The sequence below is a fragment of the Palaemon carinicauda genome, chromosome 18 (genome assembly GCF_036898095.1).
Source record: "Palaemon carinicauda isolate YSFRI2023 chromosome 18, ASM3689809v2, whole genome shotgun sequence".
NCBI classification, from domain to species: Eukaryota; Metazoa; Arthropoda; class Malacostraca; order Decapoda; family Palaemonidae; genus Palaemon; species Palaemon carinicauda.
In genome coordinates, this window is record NC_090742.1 from 81,691,095 (window position 1) to 81,714,139 (window position 23,045).

A 23,045-nucleotide genomic window follows, 5' to 3' on the forward strand; every position below is an offset into this window, starting at 1 on the left:
ATGAGCCGTTACCAAAGAGAAGGTTTCAATGTACTCCTGTCTGGCCAGTCAAAGAACCCAAACGTTCCATCAATTCAACTGCCTCATTAGGAAGATCCGTCCACAACCTGTTCATAGCTGGAATAAAACTTCTAGATTACTGGGTAGTATTGAGCCTTATGATAAAAACACTGCTTTAACTGCATACCTAGTATTATGAACAGGATGGTACTGTCCGGGATGATCTGAATACAAAGGATGGTCAGAATTATGAAAAATTTTATGCAACATACATAAAAAACTAACTGAACGACGGTGCCATAGATTAATATCTAGATCAGGAATAAGAAATTTAATAGACCGTAAGTTCCTGTCCAATGAATTAAGATGAGAATCAGCGGCTGAAGACCAGACAGAACAATACTTGAACCAAGGCAGAATGAAAGATTAAATCACTTCAGAATAGATTCATCATCGAAAAAAATTCTCAATTAGCCATTTTGGTGCAATTTAAGAAAAGACACACTGAACGTGTTTCTCAAAAGTAAATTTGCTATCAAGAATCACACATAAAATACTAAGAGAGATATTCAGAGTTAAAGAAACATTATCAATGCTGAGATCCAGATGTTGAGAAGCCACTGCCCTTGACCTACTTACACCCATAATTTTGTAAGGGTTAAACTTCATGCCCCACGATTTGCACCATGCACTAATTTTAGCTAGATCTCTATTGGGGAATTCAGCAACACCAGATCTTCAAACAGAAGATAGAATTGATGCAAAGAGAGTAGCATCATCTGCCTAAGCAACAAGCTTATTTACTGGGCCAAACAGCAAATCGTGTGTATACAGTATGAAATGTAATGAGCCATGAACACTAGATATCACATCCCTATACTCACTAGGGTACCCATCAACAAATCTTTGCAATCTCTTACTTAAAAATTCAACAATGATGCTAGAAAAAGATCCACCCACAGCTAACATTTTGAGTTTGAAAACAAGGGCCTCATGATTAACACGGTCAAATGCAGCAATGAAGCCAAGGATAATCATAATAACTTTCTGACCATAATCAAGGAATTTCTGTACTGCGTTGGATATTATGAGAAAGGCATCACATGCTCCAATGCCTTTACGGAAACCAAATTACAAGCTAGGGAACGGATGATTGCCTTCAGCAAACCTATTTAGACGTTTTGTCAAAAGAGGTCATTTTTTTTAGATAATATGGGATTTATGGAAATTGGGTGGTATTAAGCTGGACTTGAGCTACCAAACACACATTTACATAATGGAGTAACATTAGCAATTCTCCAACAAGGGCTAATAATAGATAACTTAGGAGCTAAGAAATTTGTAGTCTTTATAAATAACAAAGAAAAAATACCTTTTGGGTATACAGCTCCATATGCATCAAGATGAAAATATCACAAGATACATCCTGTATGAATTCAGAGGAACGTAACAGCAGCACAATTAATTAAATCAAAGATGAATAATTATAATAAATTCCAACACCGATCCTATTTTCATATTCCTACTAGCGTGAATTACTTAAAAATAGAAGAAATCCAGATAATTCAGGTACAAAGATAACTTGAGAGAGAAACAATACTTTATTCAGTCATGAACGATTTGGGAATCCTATGGACTTAGGTGAAACTTTCCAGATTATAGATGAAAGGAAGCATGAAGTGGAATATAATACTCAACAGTCACAGTTTGACAGAGAATGCTTAACTCCTGAAAAATAATAGTCAAGATTAAAAGATACTTGTTTTCTGACATTGTCAGAATCGTCCCTCAATAAAAGGAAGGCAACCATGAAATGTTTATCATATGCAATAGTCACTGATTTCCAGCGCAAAATTAGATTTTCTTCCTGTCTGCAAGATTAACAAGAACGGCAATGGAAACAATCAACAAGCTTACAATGGAAGATCCCAGCATACAAAAAGTCGAGTACTGAAGAATTTGAGCTGATACCAGACCACAGTGAGGATACGACCACATAAAATTGGTCATATTGTATATGGTCTCTTAATTGACGAAGGAATCTCAAGTTAGATACATAATGGTTTATAAAACATTATCTAAATTGAATATTATTTACCTGTTATGAACCCGGAAAAATAGCTACTGTCATCCTTCCTGACAAGTGGCAATTTAAAAATCGGACTGGGCAATGTAGGACCCCACCCAAAGCTTAAAAAAAACTCATAAGCACTAACTTACATTAATGTCGGGATAATTCAGTTCTTAACATTAATTCCAGTGAGGGCTGCTGCAGAATAGAATATGGCAAGTTCACAAACAGTTTTTCTCAATATTTAGTGCACACGAAATTATCCAGATGGATAGAGGAAACACTTCCTAAGGGATCTTATAAAAGAAAAAAAAATGGAAATTTGGGATAACTCACGTCATGTTGTCTACATATCACCCACAATAAAAAGGTGCAACACAAAGATTCCCTGTCGTTTTAATGAATGACCAACAAGCGTACTGCAGCGAATACGTCACTAGAAAATGGAAAGTAAGGGTTCCACTCCTGCTGTCTGCTATTAGGACCTCATAGGAAAAGTTCCTAAGGTTCTCGACCTTTCAGCTAACTTATTCAACATAAAATGTGTGAAAAAAATATGGAGACAAGGAAATTGGTAAAACATGCTGAATTATAAAGTGAACTTCAGACACATCTATGAAAGGCATGTCTGAAGATCTAAGACAAGATGCAAAGTCTAAGATAAAATGAAAACCTGGTTTAACCTATAGTAGAAAAAATAAGAGATTTCCTATTGGGGATAGCGTCATTACGTTCTTGCTAGTGACTTGAAAGTGATTATAAGCTAAGTATCATGGATCTTATACAATCGTCAAAAATATAATTGTGCGAGACTATGTGGAGGGATAACATGACTAATGAAAGAAGCACCCGGTGTGCTGCATCAATACATTGAATTACCAGTAACAGCACTACTGCTACAGTGCATTTGTCAGCTGCGGACCTGATCTATTTGTCTTATAATGCAAGGAAAGAGCCGTCAAAATGCAGGGGAAAAAATAAAAAGGTAAAAAAAGGGAAGGAATGGAAGTGAAAAAATAAAAAGGATGCAAATAACAAAATTAAAAGCAAGATGAGGTGGTCGGTGGAAAAAGCCTAGTTTGTGTGAAATCCTGCAAAAGCCTGCCTTACACATTTTATCATTTTATGGGATTTTTTTTTTATGAAAGATAAACAGTAGAGTTTACTGGAATTTATTTTCTGATTTGCAAAGTAGAACAGTATATTGGGAGGATAGTGATGGAAATGGAGGTACAGGTAACGAGAAGGAGAGGGAGACCAAAGCGAAGGTGGATGGACTGTATCAAGGATGACCTTCGATCAAAGGGATTAACCGGTGATGAGGTGTGGGATAGAGGCAAGGCCAATATAGAGGAGGTAGATGGAGAAAGCTGACCAGAAACATCGATCCCACATAGAAGTGGGAAAAGATGTAGACAAAGAAGAAGAAGAAGAAGAAGAAAGTAGAAAAGTACCACTCTATATGATGTGAAGGTGGGAGATGCTTATCTCATCTGCAAAAATTCTTCTTGAGTATCACCAAATAAGAAAAAGGTAGAAATTTGATATCTAATCAAAAATTATACCAAAGGTCATAACTCATAACAATGGAGTTTCCCATGTGTTCTTTTCAGAAAGTCAGAGGGAGCAAAAGTTGCTGAAATTAAGCTAGACATATTCTATGTGCATACATTCATGATTGCGTAGACGCTATTATTATTATTATTATTATTATTATTATTATTATTATTATTATTATTACTTGCTAAGCTACAACCCTAGTTGGGAAAGCAGGATGCTATAAGCCCAAGGGCTCCAACAGGGAAAATAGAGTGCGAAAAGGTTATTGGAAATGCACTAACATTTACTAATGTAATGCACGTGTGTTTCATACACGCTTATACATTGCAATGCGATTGCTCTCTCTCTCTCTCTCACTCTCTCTCTCTCTCTCTCTCTCTCTCTCTCTCTCTCTCTCTCTCCTGCACGATAATAGAAAACCTGATTAAGCTTGCCATTGCACGTTTCATATAGTTAAAGTTTTTATGTCATTGTTACCGTCAACAGTCTATATATAAGCTTGTAATGTTGCATAAATAAACCTGTCATGTCCAGCCCGTCTTTCTGCTGAGACATTTGCCACACTAAATACAGCCTCAAAGAATATTGAGAACAACCCCATGAGATACAATTTTGAATACTATGTTATGCCATTTGGGACGAAGAATGTCTCAGGAAAATAAAAAGAATAACTACTGCTTGACATAGCTCTTGAAAGGGTAGTTGTATACTTAAATTATACAGTATTAACCTATTTGATAATATGGAAAGATTACTTGAAGGAGCTCGTAACATTCTTCTAGAAATTAACAGATCGTAAATTTACCTTTTATTCACCCGAGAGTGGTTTTGAGCATGCTAAAAATTTATATTTAAGACAGCGGGACAGGACCAGTGGTCCCGTCCAAGCATATGCTAGGAATTTACAGTATAGCAGTTTCAAAAATATAGAATTAGGGGGGGGGGGCGGCTATAATGTTTTATAGGTATATTGTGATACTTTGTGAAATTCAGGGAGATTTATTTTCCATTGTGGTGCTGCTACTTAAAAGTTACTGACCTCCCCAGGGAGAGGTCAGTAACTTATCAGCTTCATTATTATTATGAAATTTTGCAATGATACCATTTAAACATGAAACATATAGAACACGGAATAAGAATAATAGCAGGCATGGTAAAGATTACAGAGGTGAGATGGTATGGGCACATTTTGAGGATGGATGGCGAGGAGGGTTTGGGAGAAATCTGTTGAGGTGGGCAAGATCAAGAGGGAGACAGTATATTAGATGACAAGATATGGTGAAGGATGATCTGGAGAGAAGAAGTTTGGTGGAAGAGGATGCCCTTGATAGAAGGCACTGGAGAAGGGGCACCAGGAAACAAACACCCCCCACCCCCTCTCATGATATAGGGATAGTGACGGGAAAGAAGAGACATGAGATCACTAAAAATATCTAGTATCTTAAAAATACCCATAAAATACATCAGAAAAAGACATAAGCTGACCTTGCTTATATTGTTGTCGAACAGATTGAGTCTTTTTAAATTCTGAAATTGTCCTTTTGGCAGATATGGCAGTTCGTCAAGATTATTGTTTTTCAGAATGATATCTGTGACAGAGTGCAGGTGGCCTATGTGCCCGAAGAGCTTTTCAGTTGATCTTAGCTAAGAAGAAGAAAAACAACAAAATTATACCTTTGTTCCCCTTAGAACTGGAATATATTTCAATATATTGAGCTCAAACATTTACTAGCGCTCAAAAGAAAGGTAATAGTTAGTAGGCCAATCCTTGATCATTACAGAAAGCTACTTTAACATTATGTGATTGACTTCTAAACTATTCTATGAATATTCTTCAGTAGCTGTTTTTGATAATCCACACAGAAATTATTACCTGATTTCCTTCCAATGAAAGCATAGTTGTCTGGCTTGGAATGTACATTGCTAAAACATCCTCATCTGTGAGATTTAATCCGCTGCAAGCAACTCTAAATTTTTCTAGTTTTCTTTCTCCATTTGTAACCATAAAACATCGACAACGACCTGGACAAAGTCCCAAATCCTGCAAGAAAAAGAATATTTAAAGCAATGTATATAACTTAGTATTTTATATTACCACCAATATAAAGATACAATTTTCGCAGCAACTACAAGAACTGTAGAAGCCTAACACTTTTCAAAATACTTACAGATTCCTTCCAAGTCTGTCGGCCATCCGCAAAGCCATAGCACGTCGTGCCCAATCTATTTTTTATTACAAATCTAACATCATCACATAGGGCCTTGGAATAGTCCACATTCTTCAACTTATCCAACCAAGTCCAGTCAAGCCTACAAATCCACCCATTACCTGCGTAATAAGATATTAAGAGCATTTATATAAAGAGTAACTATGTAGTTAATTGGAAAATTCCAGCATCTAAAATGTGGGTTTATCAGAATGTAACCGCTGTGATGCAAGCTTTGCAGTCATCATCACTTGTGAACCTAAAAGAAGTAATTCGAACATACAAAAATGTTGTCAGAAAGATTGAGCAGCAATGTGAAGAGTTAGAAAGAGTGGGTGTTATTGAGGCAGCTTTGCGTCAAAAAGGATTATTATTATTATTATTATTATTATTATTATTAATTATAACGTAGCTATAAACCTGGTTGGAAAAACAGAATGCTACAAGCCCAAGGGCTCCAACAGTAAAAGTAGCCCTGTGTGGAAAGGAAATGAGCAAATAGCAAATAAGTATACATTAGTAATGAATAAAAAATATAAAATATATCAAGATCAACAACAACGATAAAATAGACTAGTCATAATAAACTTTTAAACGAAAGTTATGTGAACCTGTTAAACAGAAAAGAATTCACAAAAAGTTTGAATCTCTGAAGTTGTACCTGTTTATAAGCATATTTTCATCATAGAAAAGTTCATGAGCTGACTGTCAAAATTGACATTCTGCATGTGATAAACAACCGATAAAGGACCGAAGGGGCCATAATAAATATTAATTGAGCTTATGCATTAGCAAATAAGGTTTATAGTAGAAACATATATCTTATTTGACTAAAACGGATCCTTATACATCTGGCAGAAAAAAGAAAAAAAAAGATTCAAAATGTTTAACTAGCAAGAGATCAGACAAAAAAAAAAAAAGTTGGTTTGGCAAATTGCATTTGGAGAAAGTGCTGTGAATACTTGTTTTATAAAAGGAAACAAATGTCTACTGCAGCGAAAAACTTCATGGGTCAAGCCAAACTACTGGTTGACATGTTCAGCACTTTTTTTAACTATCACCAACAGGTGTTCTGAAAAACAAGTCTTTGAACCATTCATAAAAGGTGTTCTAGAAAACAACAGTCTTTTAACCTATCGTAATAGTAGTTTAGGAAAACAAAATTGTTTGAACCATTCAAATCAGTTGGTTTGGAAAATATCAAAGACTTTGAATCATTACTAATAAGGATTCATAAAACAACAGTCTTTGGTCTATTCAAATCAGATATTCTGGATAAGAACAAAGACTTTCAATCCTTCCTAATAACAGTCCCGGAAAACAACAATATTTGAACTATTCATAGCCAGGATTCTGGTAAACATTAAAATCTTTCAATAATTTCTAATGAGTTCTGGATAACAACTGTCCTTGAACCATACATAACAAGTGTTCTTGAAAACAACAAGGTCTGTCAACCATTCCTAATGAGGGATTTGGATATCAAGTCTTTGAACTATTTATAACAGGGTTTCTGGGAAAAAAACAGTCATTGAACCATTCAAAACAGGTGTCCTGGGAAACAATAATGTCTTTGAACCATTCCTAATAGGGTTTTTTAATACAACAGTTTTGAACTGTTCATAACAGGGGTTCTGCAAGGCAGAAAATTTTTTGAACGATTCCTAACAGGAGTACTGAAAAACAATAATCTTTGAATTATTCAAAACAGGTGTTCCAGAAAATAAGGTCTTTGAACCTCCCTAATAGGGGTTCTTGAAAGAAACAGTCTATTAATAATTCCAGACAGAAGTTCAGAATTTTTTTCTTTAGTTTTTTATTCTTTGTAATAGATACAGAAACAAATCTTGTTGGTTTTCACTGTATGTGAAAAAGCATTTTCAGTTTTTAAAAGATTTTTAAATTCTAAAAGAAAAAAAAAATGTAAGAATCGCGTGATTTGAAATTCCTATAGCCTTTTTCTATGTTGTTTTACTAATCACCTGGATGTTTTCTGAATTATGACAATTTTTTTATTCAAATAATTGCATCATGCCTACACACACACACACACACACACACACACACATATATATATATATATATATATATATATATATATATATATATGAAATATCCTGTGGAGAAGGTACTGGCCAATCTCAACGATGTTTAATTTCGATGATTGAATTAATAAATGACCATCCTAATAATTTCCAATATCTTTTTGCAATTTGCATTCAATATCCGCAAGTCTAGTGACAAAATGAACAGGGGTTGAGAGGGAGCAGTGTTAAACAAATTAGCAAATGGGAGTTTCTTTGAGGCATTTCAAAAGTAACACTGCTTTGCTTGAGCGTTTATCAAAGCAAACTATGAGAAAAAATTGTCTAAAATTTTGGAAAATAAAATTAAGTTTAATTACAAATTAGGATTACAGTCATTTGTCAGGTTTGACTTTTCAGTAAAAAGTAATCTCAGTGTGTTCCTGAAACTTACTCTTGAACAACATTATGAATTAAAAATACCGGCAATCATCGTTTTCACGTTGAAGTAAAAGCATGCAAACATGCAAAACACATTGAGAGAGAGAGAGAGAGAGAGAGAGAGAGAGAGAGAGAGAGAGAGAGAGAGAGAGAGAGAGAGAGAGAGGCGGGAACATAAGTACCACTCACTTCATGTTTAATGAGTTGAAGTGAAAAAGATGTGAGAAAGCACTATTCATAAAAGTTTACTTTACTCTCGAGACTCTCGGTACAAACAGGAAACCGTCTAACGATAGATAAGGCACCGGCCAAATAATGTTGCCACTGCGTCATTTAATCTCTATGATGCCAAATCCATATCTGAACTAGAAACAGAATCTTTAGGCTAAATAACTTCGCTTGTACAGCAACAGCCACCAAAGGTTTAAAGACCGCTCATGAATGGCAGAGGCAAGGGACAGTGACCTTGCCCTAGCAAGCAGGACAATGCCCTAGAGACTGACCATATATACATATGATCTGTGCCCACGCCTCCTCCCCACCCAAGTTAAGACTAGGGAGAGGTAGGCAATGGCTGCTGATGACTCAACTGGTAGACCTACAGGATTCCCCAAACACCCCCATCGTTAGCTCAAAATGATGGTAAGTTTTTGTAGCGACCAAAGGAACTAACGATTTTGAGCGGGACTCGAACCCCAATCTGGCGATCACCAGACAAGGACGTTACCAACAGGATAATCTTAGGCTATATTCTTATTGTATTAAATCTTTTTCATTTTAATGTGTGGTAAAATAATGGCAAATATATTTTTTTCTATCGCTTGCAGGTAATGAACTTGGTTCCCTTATGTCAGGCAGGGTCAAAGATTTAGTCACTTAGTGAGTGGGAAGTTCGCAAGATGCTAAAGTAATAATAAGAACTTGACGACAGTGTCAAGGATCTTTTCTGATTAGTATTTTTTTTTAACGCAATGTTTCCAGCATAGATATAAAGTGTTCACGCGAACATTAAACTTCAAATAAGTTGGCATTAATCTTAAAGACTGGAATTAGTGGGAAAAATAGAAATTCCTTCTCCAGAACAAATGAATTAAAAAACATTATGCCAAGGTAGATATAAGGTTTTTATACGAATCAAAGGTTAATATCATTTAGAATTTAATATACATCAAGTAGATATTTTAGTCATAAATCGTGTTGAAAGCCTATTTAGGGGTTACAAGAATTGGTGTCTGCACAAATAAGGGGACAGAAATATCCTCTACATCAGCGGTTCCCAATTACTTTTGGTCATTACCCCATTATCCTGGCTAGCGTCAAGCTCGTTACCCCCACACCATTTCTATAATTTTTTACATGAATAATGTAAAACTAACTCTTTTGCTTGATTGAATCTTCCTTTATTTGATTATTATTGAGGTACGTATACCCAGAAGTACTATGACTTCTGTTCTAAATAAAAGAATGCATACATATAATAAGGTTGAAAATAAATGGAGAGAAATATAATTGAAATAATGTTCATCAGGGTGAAAAAGACAAATTAATCAATAAATACTTTTGCTGGAAATAAATCAAATAATTTTATGTGAATAATCACACCTTTAGTTGAAAATAAGTGGAGAAAAATATATACGTACGTAACAAAAATCTTCAGTGATGTGAATAACAACACCAGTTTGAGATATTTTCAGTAATGCTAGGGGATAAACTTTTGAAGGAACTCCTAATATAACTTTCTGGGTTCAATCTATTTCTGTCTTTTCTTCAGATGGTCAAAAGGGCTGAAAAGGCAGCCTCACACATCTAAGTTGAACCAAAGGGTAAAAGCATCTTAACTGGTTATAAACTTGCCAGAGAACTCTTTGTTACAGCTAATCCAAATTTAAGATAATTTCATGGGGTTAAATTCCTCTTGTATGGGGTTGCTTGATTTTATTTCAAGTATTCCTTCTGCGAGTCCACTTGGTTCATCTGGCAGATGTTCTGAAACCAAACATTGTTGAGTGGGTTAATTTCATAGAAATTTAAATACGCACTCATTATTCATTCTATATCACTCAAGTGTGTAGAAACTGTATCTTCTAAAAAGTCTCCTAACTATTCTGTAAGTTTTCCATTTTGAGTCCCTAATATCCATTTTGCTACGATAACATTTACTTCTGACCCTCACAGTGATGTGTTCAGGGCATTTATAAGCAAAAAATATGTCTACTAAATGGTACAGAATGGAAATCCATCTTAGATCTCTGCCGCCCTGTTAAATTGTATCCCTCATCATTCAAAAACATTTCAATCTCAGTTTTAAGCTGAAATACTCGCTCGAGAACATTTCCTCGAATAGCCATCTGGTTGGAGCACAATACAATAGACAGCGATGTTCAGAAGCAATGTCCCCACACAATGAAATAAACAGTCTTGACTTTGAAGCACTTGACTTGATGTAATTAACTATTTCCATGACATTACACATCACCTCCTCCAAAACAGGTCGCTCAGACTTTACTGCCAGTGCTTGACAATGGATAATACAGTGTGTTGCAAGATCAGAAGGATTTTCCTTTTTCATATAAGCCAAAAATCCCAAGTTAACAGATGGCATAGATGGCAGACCATCTGTTGTTACTCCAATGCAGTTTTTCCAATCTAGTTGCATATCTGGTCATCAAAAGTGCAACAACTTTTCTGAATACATCCACACCCTTTGTAGTCGTTTGAAGTGGACTGCACTGTCTGCACATAAGTAAATCTTCTTCAATTTCCTTTTTCCTTTGTACTGGATTTATACCATTAGATGTGCATTTTTCACATCATTTGTTTCATCCAGCTGAATGGCGAGGATATCACTTTTTTCCCTGGGAACTTAATTGATCCTTAATATAATTTAATTTTAAGTATATCAAAATCAAAACTGTCATTACCACCATCAAATGCAAAATTACCCAATGGGGTAATTTACCCCTAATATATATATATTTTTGTTAAATGTATCAACAAAGTAACTAATCCATTTCAGTTATGCAACTTTATTCGTTTTGTATACACAAGTCGCGTGGCAGCATCAGTCTTATTTTTTTTTGTATTTAGTTGTTTAATACTAGATTTAATAATTTTCTTAAAAAAGAAAGAAATTCCCTAGTTTTCTAAAAAAAAACTAGTTTTCTAAAAAAAAAAGAAAAAAATCACTAGTTTTCTAAAAAAAAAAGAAAAAAATCACTAGTTTTCTAGAAAAAAAATCACTAGTTTTCTAAAAAAAAAAAAAAAAATCCCTAGTTTTCTAAAAAAAAAAAAGAAAAAAAATATTCACTAGTTTTCTAAAAAAAAAAAAAAAAAATCACTAGTTTTCTAAAAAAAATAAAAAAAAATCACTAGTTTTCTAAAAAAAAAAGAAAAAAAATCACTAGTTTTCTAAAAAAAAAAAAAAAGAAATCACTAGTTTTCTAAAAAAAAAAAAAAAAAGAATCACTAGTTTTCTAAAAATAAATAAAAAAAATCACTAGTTTTCTAAAACAAAGAAAAAAATCACTAGTTTTCTAAAAAAAAAAGAAAAAAATTCACTAGTTTTCTAAAAATAAAAAAAAAATCATTAGTTTTCTAAAAATAAAAAGAAAAAAATTCACTAGTTTTCTGAAAAAAAAAGAAAAAAATTCACTAGTTTTCAGAAAAAAAAGAAAAAAATTCACTAGTTTTCTAAAAAAAAAAAAAAAAAAAAATCACTCGTTTTCTAAAAAAAAAAAATTACTAGTTTTCTAAAAATAAAAAGAAAAAAATTCATTAGTTTTCTAAAAAAAAGTAAAGTAAATTCTGATAATTGTATAAACATAAATCTGCTACATCTGCTCTGGCATCACCTCCAGATGCCTTCCTATTTTCATTATTTTGTTTACTTGGAGTGTCTACAAGACTATAATACATCTAGCGTGTATAAATCGATTATTTCATCAACTTCTTTCGTAATACAGATAATACACTGCAACGGTAGCCAAAATTACATTTGTATTATAGGTAAACTGCATTATATATAAGTTAGTTTTAAAGCAATAAAAGTCATTCTTATCCATCTCAGTCGAGCAGCTGTAAGTTTCTATAAGTTCAATTATTCCTTTGCCTACACATACACTAAGTCGTCTGATCTATAGTATTCTTTACACATACACTCTTTCCTCATACACCTAATAACATTATAAGAACTGAAAAATTGTTCTTCACTAAAGGGGTTAACTACTACACAGTAGTTATTCAGTAGCTGTTTTCCACTTGGTAAGGGTAGGAGAGATTCTTTAGGTATGACAAACAGCTCACCTCGGAATAAAAAACTTCAAAATCAAACCATTGTTCTCTAGTCCTAGGTGGTACTCTGTACCATGGTCTTCTATTTCCTTAGGAACACTCAGGGACAATTTTATCTGTTTCTTCATCTTCTTTCCTTATTGGCGCCCTTTGGGTTATAGCATCCTGCTTTCCCAACTGGGATTGTAACTTATCTAATAATAATAATAATAATAATAATAATAATAATAATAATTACTTCTCACACTGCACAGAAACAGTTTCGACTCCATACCACTGAAGTTATTGAAAAAAAAATCATTGCGGTTAAGTCGGGATATTCAAAAAGAAAGTGTAGAGTTCTTTGTTGACGAAGTATAGAGATAAGGCATGGATAGTATTTAAACTGTAAAATATATAATGAAGAAAATAAATAAAAGCAAATGATAAGGATATCAAATAATGATAGGAATAAATTACAGTATCAATACTAACCCTGTTATATGAAAAAATCAGTTATGTTCATTCAAATTAGCAAAGAACATTAGTCAAAACAATCATAAATAAATATTAATTTTAGTTAACACAAATACACATCCACTCACAAGTAAATTCATTTACATGAATAGCAACATACCTGCAAGAGTCAAATCCGTGAGAGAGTTACACTTGGTAATATTTTTGCTTAATAATGTTCCATGGGATATGTTAAGGGCCTGAAGAATACATTGTGTGCCATCTACTACCGTAATACCATCGAATTCTGCCGTATGAATGGGTAGTTTTTCGGGTATTTCCAACGACGATGCATTGTAGGCTCCGATGTCCAGATAAGTATAACCATCTATCTTCAAAATATGTTCTTGAATGTAAGCAATGAGAAGGGATACGCTTTCTGAGTACTCTGAGCTGTTCTTTCTTGTATGGGCATTTTTCGTTTTCATTTGACGTATCAAATCCTCGATAGTATTTTCATCTTCACTTTGAGTATTTAGGGCCCTTTTGGGATGTCTTTCATATCCGAGATCATTCACTTGTTCCGGGATTTCAGTCACAGGTTGTTCATTATGAATAATCTCATTTGACACGTTTTTGTCAGATTGAGAATCACCGCGGGTAACCAAACTAAACAGCAACAACGAAAGTAGGTAATATTGAGTACTTTTTATCGCCATTGCGGAAAAGTTTGATTATCGCAAATTAAAGCTTAACTTTTCTTAATCCTCGGCATGAATATAATACGCTCTGAAAATTTTATCAAGACAAGAAAATTGTGTTTCATGAGCGAAAAATAAAATTTTTTCATATTTGAAAGCAAGGTCTGCTTGATTTGATTATAGTAAATCAAATTTAAACTTTCAATATAAAGAAGCTGATTGTACTTAGTATATACTCTAAAACTCATTGAATATCACACCACTGTATGCATAGTTAGAATCATTCTACTGCACATTTGAAATAGAGTAACTGACATTTAATTAAAGTGTTTAAGCCCTTGAATTTTACATTAAGGACAACCAAATACTAATCCCACATCCACATATGAATCTAGGGAAATTAGGAAGCTCACCATCTGGCTATTGGAGCACTAGACTGCTTAACAGTTCGGGGTCAAAGTCAGCCACTCAATTTCTCACATTAAAACTAATGAGCTAACATTATTATGGAACAATTCTAAAAGGGAATTACATGGAAAATAGTTTCCATAGGCGAGAATAAATGTATGTAAAGATTTACAAGGATTAGTTCAAAATACCAAAAGAATGACAATAAACATAACAAATATATACAAAAAGGAAAAAAAAATTACTAAGAAAACTTTAGATATACAGTAGGTGTTAATACATCACCTTTTAAGTTTCCATGCATCGACAACAATAGCAGTATAGCTCGACTGATATACAATGAAGTGAAAGAATGACTTCAGGTCCCAGTCAGTGTGACAATACATCAGTTCGACGGAATGTAATGGTAGTATTCAGAAAAACAATTAGCCTACACTAAGAGGACGCCTACTCAAAGTAACTTTGTTCAGAGTTTATAGTATAATGCACATGAAACCAGCACTGCACATACAAAAAAAAGAAGAATGCCCCCTCTCTCTCTTTTCTTCTACACACTGTCATCTGACTCAAATCAACGACAAAATCCGTTGAATGTAACGTAATTTCATTACCGTTATTATATTGTCAGTTTTTATGCCAATGTCAACCTTATTGACAAAAGTCACTGAATTTACATATGCAATTGTCACCATTGTGTGACCCCTTGGGGGGCCTATAAATATGTATTGTTCATTAAATAAAGTTAGTTATTCAGAAGCCTATCATGAATTCATGAGTCCTTCTTCTCCTCACATTAGTGACCTACGGAGTGTCTCGAATACCCAGCCTGTCTCACATGTCACAACTTTACATGCTGTACCATCCGATGTCCATTACCAACCCGGACTCGTCTATCCACGCTGCCACAGTTAAACTCCAGACCATCATTAGTAGAGATGCCTTTAAATTGTTTCAGCTCACCGAGGTTCAGTTCCGCATCAAGGGCATAACCCACTCAAGCAGCAAGGCAAACTACGTCCTTGTTATGATCCCCGACGACACCTTCCAAGAAATCTACGACTGGCTTTGTGAGGAGCAAAGTGACACCACAATACAGTATAATGCCCTCAAATCATAACTCCTGGAATAGTACTCACCATCATCAACCAAAACGTGTAGCCATGATTTTTCAGCATTCTCAACCATCGTTAGGAGATGAAAAGGTGTCGATGGACCTTAAAGAAATTATCAGTATTGCTCACCTTCGAGCTGCTGCAGACGGTTTTTCTCATTAAGTGAACTTTATTTGTGGCCTTTGCTTACGATGCCTGCCGGAACCTATGCAAGCCGCCCTTCCTAAAGTCAACACCTTACCCATGAAGGACCCAATGGCTAAAGTCGACGCCATCATATATATATAGTTTATTTTTTAATATCTCAAACGTTTCTTGAAAGAATAGCTCAGTATATCTATTTATATTTCTGTATATATTGTTTTTGTTATCAGTCTTGTTAATGTAAGTTTTAAGTCTGATATATCTTTTTTATCATCATTAATTCTTATGCTGTCTGGAGACATTGAGCGAAATCCGGGACCAGTTCATCCTAGATTTCGTCAGTGTCGTCTACTGTATTGCAATATTCATGGTCTTCAAACAAATATTCAAGACCTTACAGTTGCGTCCTGACAGTATAATATTCTTTTGTGCTCAGAAACTTTGGTTTCTATTATGAGGCACTCATCTGAGCTCCTATAACTGGTTTTAAAAAACCAATAATTTTGAAATGGGATGCCATTTCTACGGCCAGGGGAATGGCGGTGTATATTAAGATTGAGTACCCTGCTTCTCATAAGACCTGCTATGAATCTGGATGTCATGAGATTCAGTTTGTGGCAAACATAATAACTTCTATTTGTGTTCGATTTACTGGAATCCTGACATGAATGATTCTATCTTCGATTGCCTTCTTACCATTATGGCTAAGATACAAGAAGATGATAGAGAGGCCTCTTTTGTCTTTGTTGGCGATTTCAATGCTCTCCATAGGAAGTGGTTAAATTCTGTTTCTCCTACTGATCACCATGGCTTAAGAGCCTTGGATTTTGCCTCTGAATCAGGCTATGAGGAAATCATAATTGAAGCTACTCATAGGCCTGGCAACTGCTAGGACCTTGTATACACCGACTCACCTGGCCTTATAACAAGGTTGGTTCTCCAATTGGGACATCTGATCATGCCTTGATTTCATTAGCAGTGAAGACTGAGCAGCCCGCCCCTGATGTATCATACTCTTGTACGATTTATATGAATTCTCAAGCAGACTGGAATGGCATTTTAAGTGATCACCTGGGCTTGAATTGGTCACAATTGTATAATAGCGTTGATTTTATTGTTCCTTTGAATGAGAATCTAGTCAACATAATTGATAGGAGTATTCCTTCTCGTGTGCCAAGGAAAGAAGTGATAGACAAACCATGGTTCAATGATGATTGTAGACGTGTGTATTTGGAGAAGCAGGAGGCCTATCATTCTTTGGAAGGGTAACAGATCAGATTTAACTTGGAATAACTATATTCAGCTTAGAGCTCTTGCTCAGAAAGTTTATGCTTCAACAGAAAAGGAATACAATCTAACCATAAAAGAAACCTTTCTGGTACAACTCAGGAACATAAGTGGTGGGCTACCCTTAAATCTGCACTCTTTGGTGTAGATATGACAGTTCCTCCTTTACTTAAATCAGATGGCTTTGTCACTCACTGTCCAAAAGAAAAGGCAACCCTTTTACCTGATGTGTTTGAGAGTAAGCAGAGTAAACGAGAAACTTGATCTTCCTCAATCCTATTTTTCTGAGGCTAAACTAACTAGTTTAGCTTTTAGATCTCGGGAAATTAAAGCTCTCTTGATGGACCTTGATGCTTATGGAGATGTAGACCCAAATGGTATTTTTCCTTTGTTTTTTACAAAGACTGCAGATTTCTTAGCTCCAATGTTATCTATAATTTTGCGCAAGTTAGCAAGAAGATGAGCTTTTAGGCCTTGAAGAATTAGTAATGTTATTCTGCTATACAAATGTGTTTGTGGTAGCTCAAGTCCAACTGATTACTGCCCAGTTTCCATAACTCTCCCATTATCTAAAGTTTTCGAACGTCTCTTGGCAAAACATCTTAATAGGTTTTCTAAGATAATCATCTGTTCCGTCGTTCGCAATTTGGTTTTCGTAAAGGCCTTGGATTTTAGTGCTGCCTTTGATCGTGTTAATCATGAAGCCCTTGCTTTCAAATTCAAACAGTTGGGAGGGTGGGGGGTCGTTTTTTAGCAACAGCATTGAATTTTTACGTAATAGGTCGCAAAGAGTTGTTGTTGATGGGCACCATAGTGAGTATAGGAATGTGATATCTGGTGTTCCTCAGGGCAGTGTTCTTGGCCCATTACTTTTCATACTATATACACATAACAGGTGGTTTGGCCTAGAAAACAAGCTTGTTGCTTATGCAGATGATGCTACTCTATTTGCATCAATTCCATCTCCTGAATGTAAATCTGGGGTTGCTGAATCCCTTAACAAAGATCTAGCTAAAATTAGCGCATGGTGTAAATTATGGGCTATGAAGGTGAATCCTAACAAAATTCAAAGTATGATTGGGCAGCAAGCTCGGACTTTGTAGAAGTCTGTGTCACGGGTTCAACTCCGCACCTAACCAGTCAGAAAGGCGGACACTTTGCTATTCATATAGACACCTCAGGATTATGTATGTAATCGACGGATAGGTTTGCGTAAAGCAAATAGGTGTTACAGATTAAATCACACAGAAACACAGCCATTCCAACACCTAAGATATAGCAGACACCTCACACGTCTCGAACTGTCGACCTAACCACCCCATGATTCCTCGCTGCTGGGAGGAGGCGATGGTGGCTGGTACAACACAAACATACACTACCGGGGTCTAGCGATGGCGGGCAGGGCAGCCGGTCGGGACTACGGTCCACCCCGAAGCCAAAGCAAAAGTTCTTCAAAAGAAGGCAACCGTGTTACCCCATACGAATGGGAAAAAGGCACGCTAATAGATGATGATGATTGTAAGTAGGTCAAGGACAGTGGCTCCTCAACACCTGGATCTCAACATTGATAATGCTTCTTTAACTCTATGACTCTTTTAAAATTCTAGGTGTGATTCTCGACAGCAAATTTACTTTTGAGAAACACATTAGGTCTACAGTATGTCTTCTTCAATTGCACAAAAATGGCTTATTGAGAAAGTCTTTTAAGATTTTCAATGATCAATCTATTCTGAAGATGTGTTTTAAATTTTTTCATTCTACCTTGTTTCGAGTATTGTTCTCCTGTCTGGTTTCAGCTGCTGGTTCTCATCTGAATTTGTTGTACAGGAACTTACGGTCTACTAAATTTCTTAATCCTGATCTAGATATTAATCTCTGGCACCGTCGTTCAATTAGTTCGTTATGCATGTTGCATAAGATTTTTCATAACTCTGACCATCCTTTACATTCAGACCTTCTAGGAGAGTTCCATTCGGTTTGTAATACTAAGCATGCAGTTAATTCTAATATTCAGGCTTTCTCAATTATAAGGCTCAATACTACACAGTATTCAAAAAGTTTTATTCCAGCTATGACCAAGTTGTGGAATGATCTTCCTAATCGGGTAGTACAATCGGTAGAACTTCCTAAGTTTATACTCACAGCAAATGTTTTCATGTTCAACAGGCTGACAAGTCTTTTTATAGTTTACAGTATTTATGAAATATGTTGTTATTTTTCAATATTTTATTCTAATTTTTCCTTATTTCTAATATCGTTTATTTATTTCCTTATTTCCTATCCTCACTGGGCTATTTTCCCTGCTGGAGCCCTTGGGCTTATAGAATCTTGCTATTTCAACTAAGCTTGTAGCTTAGCTAATAATAATAATAATAATAATAATAATAGTAATAATAATAATAATAATAATAATAATAATAATAATAATATACTGCATGCAAATATTATTCAATGCAATACGGATACATTTAATTTACTTAAACTGAAAGAATATACCGTACTGTAGAATGAAAGGTATTCAAGATAAAAGCACACTACAGAAATCGTAAGTATCGGAAGACCTAAAGGAAAAGTACCTTAACATTTGAAATGCCCTACTAAGCAAGGTCAATAGAGTAATGTTGCTTCTAAGTACCCCAAATGTCTAATGGGACACAAGCCCCGGCACCAAAAGCACCTGGGAGGTTGAGTCTCGCAGATGCTCACATTGCTCTGGTGTTTTGTTCTACATATATGCATGTATGTCTAGTATTGCATTAAATCTAAACATGTTTCCATCTTAATCTCCATTTTAAAGATATTCTACGGATAAATAGAGGGGCTTTAAGACTCCTTCCCTATTTCTTATTTTTTCTTCGTCTATTGAATAAAAATATGTGCTTGATGTTCCCTTATTTTCTGTATAGGAAAGGGAGATTGGTTGTTCAAATGCACTGACGATAATTTATCTAAATTAAGAACGATGAAAAAAAGAAAACATTGTACATTTGTAAAAACATAGATAAACAATAATTCAAGACAAAAAAAATAATGATCAGTTGAAAAATATTTTGTTAATCATCCAATTTAAATAAACCAACATTAACAGCTGCAACTCCCATCCTTACACAATCACACAAGCCAGTCATTTCCAAATAAAATAGTGCCAATGAAATTCCGTAAACACTACCCGTTTAAATCACGCATATTCGAAAGCTGCTTACAAAATTCCCTCAGTCGCCAGTCATGTAGTTATGTAATTCAAAGGTTGCCCATGGAATGCCCTATTAGTCGTTGTGGTGGCCTATTCGCAAAGTCCCTGTCTGACGTTCTGCTGGACTGGGGTTCGAGTCCCACTTAAACTCGATATCTTCTTGTGGTGGATGGCGGGTTTGGGGGAGGCTGAAGTCTACCTGCCTGACCCTCCATATCCTAGCTTGTGTGGAGAGGGGGCCCTTGGCCTGGGCGATGATCATATGGATATAAGGTAAGTCTCTAGGACATTGTCACTGTTCCTTAACTCTGTCATTCACAAGCGGAAAACCTAACATAAAACCTCGAAAGAAATCGAGAAGTAGTGAAGAGGTCACCGCAAGAAACTGAAACACAATTGTCCCGCATTGACTGGGTCAATTGAGAATCTCCTAAACAACCCGCAACAATGCCATGTACCCAATCGCTTCCCTTGCCTTGCCCCGTGTCCCCTCAATGGCTCCCGTCACGTCATCCTTCTCTCTGCTTTTGATGAACACATCCTTTTTCCTCTATGCACCCGGCGTTTCGGACCACTTTTCGTTCAATGGGTATTTGGGGGTAACTCTTCGCGATCCATCAACGTCTACTTGAAGTATAAAAAATGTTGAGTTCACTTTTTTCTAGTGGCAATGAGATAATGGTTTTCGTGAAATGGACGGTTTTATCAATGGTATTATTATCAAGCATTTGGTTGGATTTAGACAAGGCGACGACATGAATAATTTTTTGATCAGTCAATGCGACCTTTCCTTTTTAAGTTTTGGTGAATATTGATCTCAAATTATGATCACCAACCATCATGTCCATTTCAGATTTTCTTACAATAATGAAATTACAATTATAATTGCAGAAATTACTAATCGTTATTTTCCCGCTGTAACAGTTCAGTAAAAATTCGCAACCATCATCATTAACATCCCAGAGCAAGACCTGTCATCGCATTTGAAATTGAAACAAATTACGAACACCAAAAGACGATCTTCAGTTCACAAATCTCAATATCTACAAAGAAGACTTGCAACTCGATTCAGGACTTCGAGAACAATTGGCAGACGTCGATGGGCCACTCAAGGAGACTATTCTTAGATGGACTCTCCTTCAGATAAGGAAGGCGAGAAGATCCTTTGAGAGACATTCAATTGATCCACAATTACTTAAATGGATAAAAAGTAGAATGGTAAATACTTTTAATGTAAATAAAGTAGGATTTAATAGTTATGTTAAAAAAATACTCACGATTTGATGTAATTTTAATATAAGAATATATTTAAATGAATAGTAAGAGTTGCAATTGTGAATATATGTTAATTACAAAATCCATTCATGTAAATATATTATGATGTACATACAATACTATAAATTGTAAGAGTTGTAAATATATATTTCTTAATAAAAAATGATCTATCAAACATTTATAAAAAAAAGAACATTCTATAAAATCCAAATATTTAGCTAAGAATTGTGAAAGCAATTTGTATTGATTTCTATCGATTTCACTGTTTTATGTGTACCTGGTGTTTACTTTTTGTTCATTAACCGTAAATAAATTCAAATAGTCTAGTCCATGATAAAACAATAGAAACGGTAGTGAGGATTTACAATTTAAATATTATTGCTAGTTTAAAGAGACGAACAATTACGATTTAAAAATGGAATTGAATCTATTTTCTCTGCTGTATAATAATAATAATAATAATAATAATAATAATAATAATAATAATAATGATGATGATGATGATAATAATAATAATAATAATGATAATAATAATAATAATAATAATAATAATAATAATAATAATAAAATATTAGAGCATTTCCTGGCAATCTTGATAACTAAACATTATTCTTCATTACTATAAGAAAGAAGGGAAGATGTCTGCGGAGAAATCTGTATATTTTTTAGTATTTTTAATAATAATAATAATAATAATAATAATAATAATAATAATAATAATAATAATAATAATAATAATAATAATAATAATACCGAAAACGTCCTCTATAGCAACAGAAACACTGGTAAGAATCAGTATATTTTCTGCAATAAACTTTTACTATTGAAAAATTAATGCAAAACCAATCACTTGAAGGACAGAAAATAAGAAAAGTAGGCATAAAAAATTAACTTGGGTCAAACGACGATCATTTTCAGTAACATAATCCGTATAGTTATCATTACCATTACTGGAAAGGTATACGAAAATTCTATCCTAGCTACAATGATGAACAGTGTAGGATATGCTGAAGGGAGTTGTTTATATCATCATCATCATCATCATCATCATTATTATTATTATTATTATTATTATTATTATTATTATTATTATTTGCTCTACATCTAATTTGATATTATTTATGATCAAAATTACGCCAAAAAGAATAGAATATGAATATAGGCAGTAACACTGGAAGAATAAGAGATGCCAAAGTGAACAAACTATCCATGAAGTATACGCGGATATAAGAAGAAGAATAAAATGAGACAAACAAAATCGTAATATAAAGTCAGTATACTCGAAAATATTGACCAGATTTTTAAGGGAGTTGATTACTTACAATGTATGGGTAAGGATAACTTTAAGAAAAAAATACACAAAACAAAAATATCGAGACGCACCAGAGAGAGACTTTGGAATCGAATTAAGTGAAGGGATAGAGGAAGAAGTTCCTCAATATTCCTGAAAGCTCAAGTGCATGCAAGTTAGATGTGCTGTTGATAAATAAAAGTGAAGGTCTATGGAACAGGTATGAAAAATAGAATACTAGTTTCACCCTCAAGTTAATCAATGGGGACTGAATGTAACAGTAACTGATTTTTTCGTTCCCCTTACCGTCATACTATCTCGGAGGAATTGAATTTCCTTTAAAAGCAATAAGATATTTTATATTCTTTCTTCATTACCTCGCATATAATTTATCTATTTCCTTTCCTCAATGGGAAAAAAGCACGTTAATAGAAGTAGAAAAAATGGGGTAATTTTCCCTGTTGGAGCCCTTGGGCTTAAAGCATTTTGGACACTTGAATACAAAATATGGAACCTGAGATTAAAACTCCATGTTTAATGCCTATGTTCGATAACTTTATATTCCACATGTAAAACCAGTAATTGATATTTTGTTTGAGATTTTTC

General features: G+C 34.5%; 1 protein-coding gene across 4 annotated transcripts in view; it reads right to left on the reverse strand.

Moving 5' to 3' along the window:
* Nucleotides 1-23,045, reverse strand: part of LOC137657914 (slit homolog 1 protein-like) — a 36,293-nt gene that overhangs the window by 10,595 nt on the left and 2,653 nt on the right. For all 4 annotated transcript variants that reach the window (XM_068392573.1, XM_068392574.1, XM_068392572.1 and 1 more), the window contains exons 2-5: nucleotides 13,210-13,817; nucleotides 5,800-5,960; nucleotides 5,505-5,672; nucleotides 5,117-5,275 (exon numbers count right to left, since the gene is read on the reverse strand). In XM_068392573.1, the coding sequence (XP_068248674.1) occupies nucleotides 5,117-5,275; nucleotides 5,505-5,672; nucleotides 5,800-5,960; nucleotides 13,210-13,747 (1,026 nt within the window). In that variant the 5' untranslated portion in view covers nucleotides 13,748-13,817. The remainder of the gene's footprint in view (nucleotides 1-5,116; nucleotides 5,276-5,504; nucleotides 5,673-5,799; nucleotides 5,961-13,209; nucleotides 13,818-23,045) is intronic.